General features: G+C 41.7%; 1 protein-coding gene across 1 annotated transcript in view; it reads right to left on the bottom strand.

Annotated features, from left to right (window-relative positions):
• The window catches only part of snta1 (syntrophin, alpha 1), a 33,989-nt gene extending 23,262 nt beyond the window's left edge, over positions 1-10,727 (bottom strand). The window contains exons 1-2 of the mRNA XM_066702781.1: positions 10,382-10,727; positions 4,452-4,637 (exon numbers count right to left, since the gene is read on the bottom strand). Coding sequence (XP_066558878.1) covers positions 4,452-4,637; positions 10,382-10,673 — 478 coding nt within the window. The 5' untranslated portion in view covers positions 10,674-10,727. The remainder of the gene's footprint in view (positions 1-4,451; positions 4,638-10,381) is intronic.
• Between the last annotated feature and the right edge of the window lie 1,731 nt (positions 10,728-12,458).

Below are 12,458 nucleotides of genomic sequence, written 5' to 3'. Positions count from 1 at the left end.
ATGCACAGAAATATTAGACAGTGTGTAATCAGGGAGATTGTAAAACTAATTTGGCTAATCAGTTTTCCTGTCAATTAGAAATAAACATTTTAATCCAGAAACAAAAACAACAACAGAAAAAGGCTTTTCAATTACTTTCCCAAGCTTGGTGATTATAATTAATGTAATGAATTGTCAATTCGACCTCCATTCTGATACAGGCAGTCTATTAAATCACGCAGTAAATAATTAGAGCTCAAGCCATGGCACAGTTTCACAGGCTCGTAGCTTCCCTTCTCAAATACACAATGCTGCAAATCTGTCGCCGTTTATCAGGCTGGTCTGCAAGTTGGAGGAATGACTCCCTGTTAAACTGAGATGAAAGAACTTCAGCACTCAGCAGTGTCAGTATGAGAGAAAAGCCGATTCCCCCAGCCTATAGGAGCAAGGCAGAGCTGACACTGAACAGTCAACGCGTCCCCTAACATTTCCAAATTGACAATACACTGGGTAACACCGATTACAGCAGCACCAGATTGCCCGTTTGATACCAGCCCCTTTCCCGGCAGAAGCAGAGAGTGGGTGTTTGGTCTTTTGTAGATTGCCTTGCGGAGTGGCACAGAGCAGCAGAGTGGTGTGTAAATGCATCAGACAGAGACCTCCCCTCGCCTCCACTTCATTTCTCCTCTATTAACATTGCCCTTCAGTTTCCATCATTTGTCTTATTTATTTATTCTACCACAGGATGCTAGGGATGGAGAGCATCAGAAAACATCCCAGACCAGTGTACAACAGGGGAGGCCTGGTGGACTGGACCCAGCAGCTCAGCAACAGCCAATAATGATGTTTTAGTATGCAGATGAGTCGTCCAGATGGTGAAATCAGAGGGCACCTACATGTTATAGGTGTCCTGGCCAAGTCTAATGCTTAGGCTTATTGGTATTCCTATTCTTATTTGCCCAATGTCTATTTAAGGTCACTGATGTTGGACATAGTTTAGGGTGGTTTATCAAAACTGTTGTACACAGCATATCATAAAGGAGTAATACAGTACAAGATTCAGCAACTGCAGCGAATAAGGTCATAATGGCCAAAGCTCGTAATCAATTAATTAATTGAAAGTGCGGATGGAATAAAAACGAGAGCAGATGCTATATAGTATAGAGAAGTCTTTGGAACCAACATTTTTTAAACATTATAATTGCAAAATGTTGGCTTTTATGGTGCTATGATAAGAGAACAGGGCATGGCAATTAAGGGAGATAAAAATTTAAATTATTTTGTTCAACCATATATTTTCTTTGAGCCGTTACAAGAAGATACACGGGCACAAGACTGTTCTAAAAACACTGCTGAGAGGTGGCTTTATTCAGTATCTGAGATGGGCAGAGCCTACCAACAGGAAACAATGCAACCCTATACTGGAAGAGCTTGTCTGCATGCACTGCTGCCAAAATATGATCTTTCAGCCACTTTGGAGATACCCCTGCCCTAGAAGTACGCAAAAGATAACATAGGCTCCTGTGCAGCAGCACACGCTTCAAAACAACAGGCCCTGAACTGTTTCTGCCATCCCCACTGTGAACATGAAAGATCTCTTAAAATGTTATCCCTTGCTGCGCAAAGCTCTGCCACAGCAGCAACATATCGCGTTACTGGCGGTCTGGGCAAAGCACCGATGTTTGACTCTTTGCGCAGAGAGAGGAAGTGAACTGAGGTGACCCAACACTTTGTGTGTGTGTGTTGGTCAGTGCTGCGTGTCACACAAAGATGACAGAATTCTTACAGGGACCACATAGAAGGTGAGAAGCATTGAGGAGTTATTCCTACGATACTCAGTCAGAATTCATTTTAATCGTCTTAGTCATAATTACAGTTTTCATGACTTACCTGTTTTGCATCCCATAGCTCAGCGTATGTACTGAGTGATTATTTTGTCTTGCTGACTAACAAAGAAAAGCAGATTTGTTTAATTAATTTTTTTATTTTGCTTCCACGCTGCAGAGTAAAGTAAATCTATGGGTGGTTTGTTTGTTTCTTACAGCACAGCTGGGCCCTGAGCTCCAGTCAATGAACAGCTGTTTCTTTAGGCTGTTGCCAGGGCAGTGTGTGGTTCAATCTCCGTGTGCGGTGGAAAAGGAAATATCCATATTTCAGATATAGATATTCTGTATCGAGGCATTTCTCTCAAACTTAAAACTAACCCAGTTGGCATTGTGGCGCTGGGCCGCAGTCTCTCTTGGGGAAAAATCAATCAGGATGTTGCTTCCAGTCACGGAGACTTAGATATATAAATCTCTGCTGAGGTGGAGGAAAACCCTTTCCGAGCAGCACAGAGACGCAGAGCATTGATTTTGTTTGATTTACGCTTTATGAAAAGACATCAAATTTCACACATATGAAATGCATTTGGGGTTAGACATACAGCTCAAAATGCTTTCTGATTTAGTCTGCTGGATGTGACCTCTTATATTTTATTCATTCAAAGCTTGGGTTAAATATGATGCTATGTGTAATCCAACCTTCCTTATTTGCTACTGAAATGTAAACAACACCATGTGCTACAGAGTTGTGGGAGGTATCCTTTTATTGGGAATCACGTGGAGAATCTAAACAGTGTCATAAAACCCACTGCAATTCAGTGGAATTTTGCATTTTAACTCATAAACATTGTTAATAAGTTAAATGTGCCAGTTCTTGATTCGTCAACTTACACAACTCTTCAAAGTCTCCATACAGTGAGGGAAAAAAGTATTTGATCCCCTGCTGATTTTGTACGTTTGCCCACTGACAAAGAAATGATCAGTCTATAATTTTAATGGTATGTGTATTTTAACAGTGAGAGACAGAATAACAACAAAAAATTATAAATTGATTTCCATGTTAATGAGTGAAATAAGTATTTGATCCCCTATCAATCAGCAAGATTTCTGGCTCCCACGTGTCTTTTATACAGGTAATGAGCTGAGATTAGGAGCACTCTCTTAAAGGGAGTGCTCCTAATCTCAGCTCGTTACCTGTATAAAAGACACCTGTCCACAGAAGCAATCAATCAATCAGATTCCAAACTCTCCACCATGGCCAAGACCAAAGAGCTGTCCAAGGATGTCAGGGACAAGATTGTAGACCTACACAAGGCTTGAATGGGCTACAAGACCATCGCCAAGCAGCTTGGTGAGAAGGTGACAACAGTTGGTGCGATTATTCGCAAATGGAAGAAACACAAAATAACTGTCAGTCTCCCTCGGTCTGGGGCTCCATGCAAGATCTCACCTCGTGGAGTTTCAATGATCATGAGAACGGTGAGGAATCAGCCCAGAACTACATGGGAGGATCTTGATAATGATCTCAAGGCAGCTGGGACCATAGTCACCAAGAAAACAATTGGTAACACACTACGCCGTGCAGGACTGAAATCCTGCAGCGCCCACAAGGTCCCCCTGCTCAAGAAAGCACATGTACAGGCCCGTCTGAAGTTTTCCAATGAACATCTGAATGATTCAGAGGAGAACTGGGTGAAAGTGTTGTGGTCAAATGAGACCAAAATCGAGCTCTTTGACAAACTCAACTCGCCGTGTTTGGAGGAGGAGGAATGACCCCAAGAACACCATCCCCACCGTCAAACATGGAGGTGGAAACATTATGCTTTGGGGGTGTTTATCTGCTAAGGGGACAGGACAACTGCACCACATCAAAGGGACGATGGACGGGGCCATGTACCGTCAAATATTGGGTGAGAACCTCCTTCCCTCAGCCAGGGCATTGAAAATGGGTTGTGGATGGGTATTCCAGCATGATAATGACCCAAAACACACAGCCAAGGCAACAAAGGAGTGGCTCAAGAAGAAGCACATTAAGGTCCTGGAGTGGCCTATCCAGTCTCCAGACCATAATCCCATAGAAAATCTGTGGAGGGAGCTGAAGGTTCGAGTTGCCAAACGTCAGCCTCGAAACCTTAATGACTTGGAGAGGATCTGCAAAGAGGAGTGGGACAAAATCCCTCCTGAGATGTGTGCAAACCTGGTGGCCAACTACAAGAAACGTCTGACCTCTGTGATTGCCAACAAGGGTTTTGCCACCAAGTATTAAGTCGAAGGGGTCAAATACTTATTTCCCTCATTAACATGGAAATCAATGTATAACTTTTTTGAAATGCGTTTTTCTGGATTTTGTTGTTGTTATTCTGTCTCTCAGTGTTAAAATACACCTACCATTAAAATTATAGACTGATCATTTCTTTGTCAGTGGGCAAACGTACAAAATCAGAAGGGGATCAAATACTTTTTTCCCTCACTGTATATCTCTCATCCCTTACACCAACCTCAACTCTGAACTGTTCTCCTAACACTGATCCTTCCACTAACCCTAATCTGCCAGCAGCCAGGGGTATTTTTAGTTTCTGAATTGATGGCTCTGCATTAAACGTGGACTACTGATCTGTTGAACTGATCTTTCAAGGAATTTGGACCTACCTTCCAGGACAACCTCCTTGCCGGTCTTCTTGAGCGCCTGGACGGCTTCATCGTGCGTGGCCTCCCGCAGGTCATGTCCGTTCACAGAGAGGATGGCGTCCCCCACATACAGGGCCTCTGTCTGGTCAGCAGCTAGCCCTTTGAAAATCTTCGAGATCAGGATGGGCATCTTGTTCTCCTTGCCTCCTGAGGGAAAAGAGGCACAGCAGACACGTTGGTTATAGTCTTTCCTTTGCGTAACTGATCAATCCCTCAATTTAGTTTTTCTCGTTAATGTAAATCACCTGATTTCCCTGTTTGTCTATTATTACAGTGCAATTTTCCAAAACCTTTGTATGTATTTGACTGTTGTTATTTATTTGGCCATCTACATCATTACTGAAAGTTGGAGAGACAGTATAAAAGATAATCTAACGATTTGTTCTCTGTATATTTGGGTGGTGTGCACACATTGTAACAGCACTGTAACTGATGAAACTCCTGTTCCCCTTTTTTATTTTTAATCCTCTCAATTAACTGGTAATTTCATATTCTTCTTTAACGTATTACAATTGTGCAGGGTTGCATAATGTTGCAGTTGTGCTAATATTTAATTTAAGACTGTTGGAAGCACCTCAACATCCTTCTATGTAGGAAACTGAGCCATTTTGGAGGGCAAAGAGGTGCGTGTGAAAAACAAAAAAAAGAGGGTGTAACTCTGTATGTAGGCGCCACACGAGATTCCTTAAATTTTGTTCTCAAATTAAGTATGTGATCTAATGATGCCAGAGGCTCAGGTGGGTTGCAGGAGAAAAAAGCTAGACTAAGCAGTCTGATTTTATTGCATACTTTTGTATGAAATGAAATACTGAAAATTTGTTTGTTTCCAGGGACATTTTGGTTATACATACCCATATTTATTGTCACATATTGACCAGCAGTACTATTTACTTTTATAAAGACGAGTGCTGGTGCCTAGCAACACGGAAAAAAAAACACCTTAACGCAAGGCAACCTCACAGAGGGCGTTCACCGAAACTATTGCTGAGCATGCAAAACTGAATGAACTCGACAGCACACAGTTTAGCCCTATTTGACAATAGCAAGGTATCTATTTAACATTCTAGCTCCTCTGAAGCTAGAGGTCCCAATTTCATTTGGAGGAGCTGTGAATAATGTCACAATTGTGGCTCCCTCACACACACTGACCTCCCACATGGTATTCACACCCTATGTCCTTCACAGGTGCCAAACAGCCTTCTGAATTCTTCTCCTATTTTTGTATGCCACCATGACATTTGCCTGCTGTGCGTTCAGTGAGTCTGGTGTCAAACGTCACATTCACAGCCATTGGTTTCTGTTTCTGTAAAGTCCCTGATGTCTTCTGATGTACGAGGTACTGCCTGCAGGTTTACCGCATTACTGTTACTTATTTCCAGACTGTTATTGAATTTGAGCCTCTCGGTTATAGAGAGACAGAAGCGGCTTCATTGCATCAGACAAAAGTTTATATTTCAGCCTCAACAAAGTCCAGACAGACAGTAGTGTATATATATATATATATATATATATATATATATATATATATATATATATATATATATATATATATATATATTACTGTAATGTGAGGACTAGGCTAATCACTATCAGATTAGTTAGCAAATTCTCTGGCTTTGGAATAATCCTTACCAAACCCCACAGGTGAAATGACAATGTATACCATTTTCCTGAATATTTTAAGAATAGAATCAATTAAATGGCAATTTTCTGTCTCCAATTAAACAGCACTGAAGGTTTTCTAATTTCTAATTGCTTCTTCTGGGCTCAAAATGGGGACAGGACACATCCTTCTATCATGCCACTTAATTGCAGATTTAACTACTGTATACAATAATCCTTCTTGAACTTTCAGAGTGAAAAATATGCTCTCATTGTTGGGTAGGAATGGGTATGATGACTTCCACTATATATCACGACTGTATAGCCCTATAACCTCTCTCTCTCTCTCTCTCTCTCTCTCTCTCTCTCTCTCTCTCTCTCTCTCTCTCTCTCTCTCTCTCTCTCTCTCTCTCCATGAGCTTCAGCCTGATGCCAGGTGCAGCTCACTTGGCACCCAGGCAAGACGCCACTATCTGTGCCAAAGAGCACTCACTAAAATAAACACAACCGGCCCAATCTGCTCCTATTAACCGCTTTCATCTCGGGCCAGTGCTGGCTGCGTTATAGGAGCCACATGTCAACAGTCATGGAGGCCTAGCCAGAGAGTTCACGCCACCAAGTCGGCTGGCTGCTGGCCATTCTCTTTTCCACCTGAGACATTGCAGACACATTTTATATGGACAGGTATTTCGCCCCTTTTTTGTGGTTCACCAACCATGAAAACCATTGCGGTTCCATTAATGGGGTGAAGTACGAGCACTGTGCCAAGCCGGAGTGGTACAGAACTCTACGAGGCGTACAAATATAATTATGAAAGAGTTCCTGCTGAAGCTGCTGCTAGTGAATTTACTTGATTTTCAAGCTAGTTTTTCCTATGTGCAGAGGACAAGTAACAGCCAGAATAATAACTGTATCACAGTTAGACAACACTGTCTACAATTTTAAAGTGGAGATGTTTTGGGGTTGGGTTTTTATATCCTTAGTGAAAGTTACCGCAGTTAACTAGTCAAGCCTTACCAACTCTGCTGAATGCAAACAATAATGTGCATCTTGAATGTCTTTCTCATCTCATACTCAGATAAAGCCAACTACACCTGGGTCACAATTTAATGATGAGAATTGCATTAATGTGTGCAATTGGTCTTTCTCCTCAAACAAACCAAACATTGTTATCCCCTAAGGAATTGAATCATTTCTTGGTATCCCACCTCATGTCCAACAGAAAACAACACAAAAATATATAATTTGATATAAATATATTGATTATTCTTTCAAGATATCAACAAGAATAAATTATTTGTTACAGGTTTAATGCCTCATTGCTCCTATTTATGGCCAACGTCTGTCCCTTTTTGATGCCTTTTTAGGGAACACTCTGCATCTCGTTCCTAGGGCAGAAGAAAAGATGGCATAACTTGTGGAAGGTTTCTATCAACAGCTTTAGTGTGAAATACACCTGGAAAATGGTGTGTTGAATCTGAAATTGTAACATGATCTTGGGGTTCTGGGGGGGGGAACCGCATGAGGCTGACCGACGGGAAAGTCAGTCAAAGCAATCTGTGATAGGACAGATTTGTTGTTTGTTTACTCACGATAAGGAACAGCTCCCAAACATCTGTACAGGTATGCCCATACGTTCCTACCATATCATCAGAAGCAGGAGAGAGCACCTCACTGGCTTTCAAGTGCAGCAAGAACAAACAGATTCCCAGCGGTTTCATTTTTATTATAATCCAAGGTGCAGTAAGCGTGCAATTGGATTCAATCAATTATGTTGGGGTACTCCGTCCACTTCCACATCAAATGGATCCAATCACCATCACATTGCGCCAGTCTCTGCTTTAGATCTCACACAGATGTTTGCAGCTGTGCCACACTCATGCTAGTTTTGGTTGGAATATTTGAATCATGCTCAGAGTACATAATTACGCTCAGCATTTTGTTATGCATCTGCATTTTTCTTGGCACGCTACAAGTTGCAGGCGAGCTCTATTCCACACCCACATTGCACAGTTTTCAATGCCAGGGATAATCGTCTTAAATCAAAAACGACTCACTTTCTGTACATCTCCGCAGCATGGAGAAATGCTAGCTACCACACTTTGGAAGACACTAGAGAATCGCAAGTGTCAAAGTAAGGAAAACAATATAAATATACTGATAATATATATTATTTTCTGCTATATACTTGTTTTAACTATTGATAGTCTTATTTAAGGAATATAATATAGTAAATGCTACAAACTTTGCTGCACAGCTACAAACAGCTGGTCAACTCTCTAGCCCATTAATGTTGGATTGGTGGGGGGCAGGGCAATAGTCATGTGCATGCTGTCGAGTTTTCTATCTGTTGTGGCACAAAAAACATGGAAGGTATGGAACACAGACTTGATGTGACCGTGCTGAAACCCAGATGCATATAGCTGTGTTGAAGCACTTAAATAATATGCAATCAAAAATTACAGATTTTTGACCACCATCATTTTATAAGTCCTAACAAAGCCCTATCAACTGAGAAACTCTCCATGGGACAGCCCCCATAGGGCACACAGGCTACTGTCAAATCGGACGTGCTCTTCTAAGAAGCAAGCAGACCGGTCTGCTTCATGCAGGTGAACTTTACACCATCTTCCCCTGCCTACACAGAAAACAACAGCTACTTCCTTTGTGTGAGGACTCCATTTGGCAGGTTGAAGCTCTAGAGAGATCCCTCATTCCTCATCCCGCCACATTCAAATATGAGGATGAGCAAATTCTCCCAGACTGCAATGGAAACAGGAAGATGGGATCTTCTTCAGAATAGTTTACTTGTGTTTACTTTGTAACTCATCTGGATAAGGCATTGCATTGTATCATTTGGGATGTGGATTGGGAGCGGAGCTTTGAATGACACAAAGCTGACACTGTCCCCTTCTTGCCAAAGATATGTCTGATTGTTTGTTTCTGCACACGCAATAGTGATTACAACCTTTTCCCAAGGCATGTTCCAGTCCCCATCATCTCCTTCACAAGGGCAGTTTAACTTGAGACTAACCTTACCCTAAAATTAACCACTTTGAAGGAAACAGGTGTTGGACTAGATGACCTACCATTAAAGTTAGTTAGAAGGTTAAAACCCCCTCCCCCCATAAGCAGATAGTTGTAACCTTTAAACAATGTTTTGACCATTATTTCAATATTGTTTCCATGCTCCGTTCATTGGTTATGATTGGTTTTGAAATGTTGAAATGTACACCTTTGTGATATCTTCATTTGTATCCATGTTAATGGATACAACTCTTGAAATTTCAGTTTGTTGTTTTTCTTATTTCCTGTATTGTAGCTTTTTTTATTGTTTGTTTACTCACGATAAGCAAGACAGATCTCTCATCCTGATATTATTTTGTCAAATCACTTCTCGGTTTAGCTTTCAAACTGAAACCAAACTGCTTTTTACACCTTTCATATTGGAATTAAAACGACAACCAGCTGCTGTCAAATTCAAAGCGACCTGATCCTTAAATCTTAAATCTCTACTTAACTTGGGTCAGGTGTCATCTGTGCAACACTCACCACCATGGCACAAAAAGGTCATGATTTCTAATACATTTACATTAAGGACAAATAAACCTGAGCTAACAGCAGTAGTACTGAACATAAGCATACATGATCATACAGTACACAAGTCAAACAAAGATATTGTGTGCAAAAATAATGTATTACACTGTAAACACGTGGAAGGATGAATGCTGCTCTTTTACTTCTAATCTTAGCAAAGGAATCAACGTGTTCAGTAGTGCAACCACTGACAATAACAAAGGGAAAACATCTGGAGAGACTATCAACATTTAATTGTGAAATCATTTGAGAAAATGAACATGTCGACTTCCCTAGCAGACTATTTAGGGGAGATCTGATCGTATGCTAACTGTTAAGGTCTCACTTATAAATAGGCATATTCAAAACACCATTACTACGACATCATCATCATCATCATCATAATCATAAGTATAATAATAGAAGAAGAAGAAGCTGGTAAACTTTGTGTATGAAAAAACATAGTGTACAAAGTTAAAACTGTCACAGTTAAGACACCCACAACTTTTAAGGCGATGATACAAAATAGGCAAAGATAAAAGTGCAAAAATAATAAGCGTGTTTGACTGAAATAGCTGAGAAAGAGTCCCGAACTGAAAACCACCTTCTAAACTTCCTTATAAAGGAAGGGCATGACAGGCTGTGCATTTATAACTAGATATACTTCGTTTTGAACAGGGGAATAAAGTTCTGTACATGACTTTTCCCTTTACCTTTAATACTGATCCCCAGCCCTCCGACCTCTTGCTTGGTGACCCGCACCGTGCGCTTCACGTTGGTGATCGAGTCGGGCACCGCAGAGCCGGAGCCCAGGCAGCCGGGGTCCCCGTTCAGCGCTCCGTGAGAGTCGGGGCTCTCGCTGGGGTGCGGGGGCTCGGAGGCGCTCTCCCCGGGCCTCACGCTCAGCGTGTCCTCGCTGAGACAGGCCAGCACACGGATCCAGCGATCCGCGGAGGTGCGGAGCTCCAGCAGTCCGGTTTTCTGCGCCTTCATCCCGGCAGCCATGTTCAACACATTCCTGGAATAACTGCACACTCTCCGGGCTGGCAGTCCTGAACAGAGGGGTGGTGGGTGCGGGGGGGTTGGATGCCAAGAGAGACACGGACCCTCCCCTCTCTCTCTCTCTATACCTCCCTCGCTTCGGTATAAGGACGTATCATCCCTTGCTTTTTACTTTTTACTTCACGTTTGATCCTGCTTTGACAAAAACCTTCCCCTGACATTTATTCTTGTCATTTCTAAGACCTCAAATAAAGTCACAAGTAGATCGACTTGCTTGTAAAATTGTGTTTATAGTATGTATGTATGTATGTGTCTATTTTATGTTTTATTCATTTGAAGAATGTTCAGTGTTCTCTATAATTGCTATGACTTTCTAATTGAAATCCCTTCCAGATTGCTATGTAGGCAAGTGTAGCATTAGTAGTAAAGAGCTACATAGAAACTGCATTGTGGGATGCCACACAAAACAGCAGTGATTGTGGGGGATATTGATGACTCCCATTCCCTGAGGTCTGAATTCTTCAAAACGGTGGACAGAAGGCAGTGACAAGCCACCAGCCGTAACTTTTAATTGTGTTGTGAAGGGTGCTGGTCATCAATAATCTGTGAACCAGTACATCCCAATACCAGCACAGCCGGCTGTCAGGGGAGGGTGCCTCAGTGGTTGCGAAGAGAAAAGAAAGGCAGTGGGACAGACTTAATTAACTGGTGTGACTGTCCGCATGCCCCCACTGAAGGAGGCTGACCTCTTGACCTAAAAAATCAGTTGTTCCCAACCCGGCCCTGGTGCCTCCTCCCAACAGTTAAACTGAAGGTTCAATTAAGTAATTAAGCTCAGTTGTAATGAAAACCAGCAGGGCATGGGGTGCTCCAGGACCGGGTTGGGAACCCCTGACCTAAAGCATGCCAAGGACTCAGGCAGTGTCCTGTCCCGGGAGGTGCACAGTGTGGTGGAGGGTATAGATATAAGTCCAAAAGGCCATGTGCAATGCCTGGCATGTCCCAGAGCAGATTCCTAAGAGCTGAAGGCAGGATTTCCCAGGCGCTCAGGAGAGAAGGACAGAGCTGGTGGGAGTCGGTGGGGGGAGGCAAATGCTCTGTTACACAGTACATCTGGCACTGGGCAGCAGGTGAAATAGCAGGCACTGACTGCGCCATATATAGCATATGAAGCCGCTGGTATTCGTTTCCTCTCTTTATAGGACGAGACTCAAAGGTACTGTATCATCTTTCGGCAGGAAGCGAGCAATATGGAGCAGATTAGGCGAGCACTGATTTGGGGGGGTGTTACATGTTCTGAAATGTTCTGAAAAGCAGCAATAGGTTCAGTTAAAAAGAGACTTGGGATAATAATAATAATAATAATAATAATAATAATAATAATAATAATAATAATAATAATAATAGTGTGAGAATGAGATGAACGAGTAATATATATATATATATATATATATATATATATATACCTTTTCTGTCATACAAGTTTCTCGTTTAAGGCCGTTGTCTTAATTTGTGAGGATTATAATTGAGGAGTGGGAACTACCTATTAATTAAAGATAATTGATTGATATCTCCCCCTGGTGGAAATAACAGAACAGCACATTGTATACGTATATTTGATGTGGGGTAAATATATCTACTATTATTGGTTGCGAGGATGATGATGATGATGATTATATACATTGCTATAAAACGTAGTAAGGATTGTGTAATACTGGTTTTACACTTCATGTTGAATGCATGCATTTTAAATGCCGGATAGCATATACAAATAATTTTGATATAGAC

Source organism: Amia ocellicauda, chromosome 4 (genome assembly GCF_036373705.1).
Source record: "Amia ocellicauda isolate fAmiCal2 chromosome 4, fAmiCal2.hap1, whole genome shotgun sequence".
Taxonomy (NCBI): Eukaryota; Metazoa; Chordata; class Actinopteri; order Amiiformes; family Amiidae; genus Amia; species Amia ocellicauda.
This window is presented reverse-complemented; position numbering and strand designations above follow the sequence as displayed.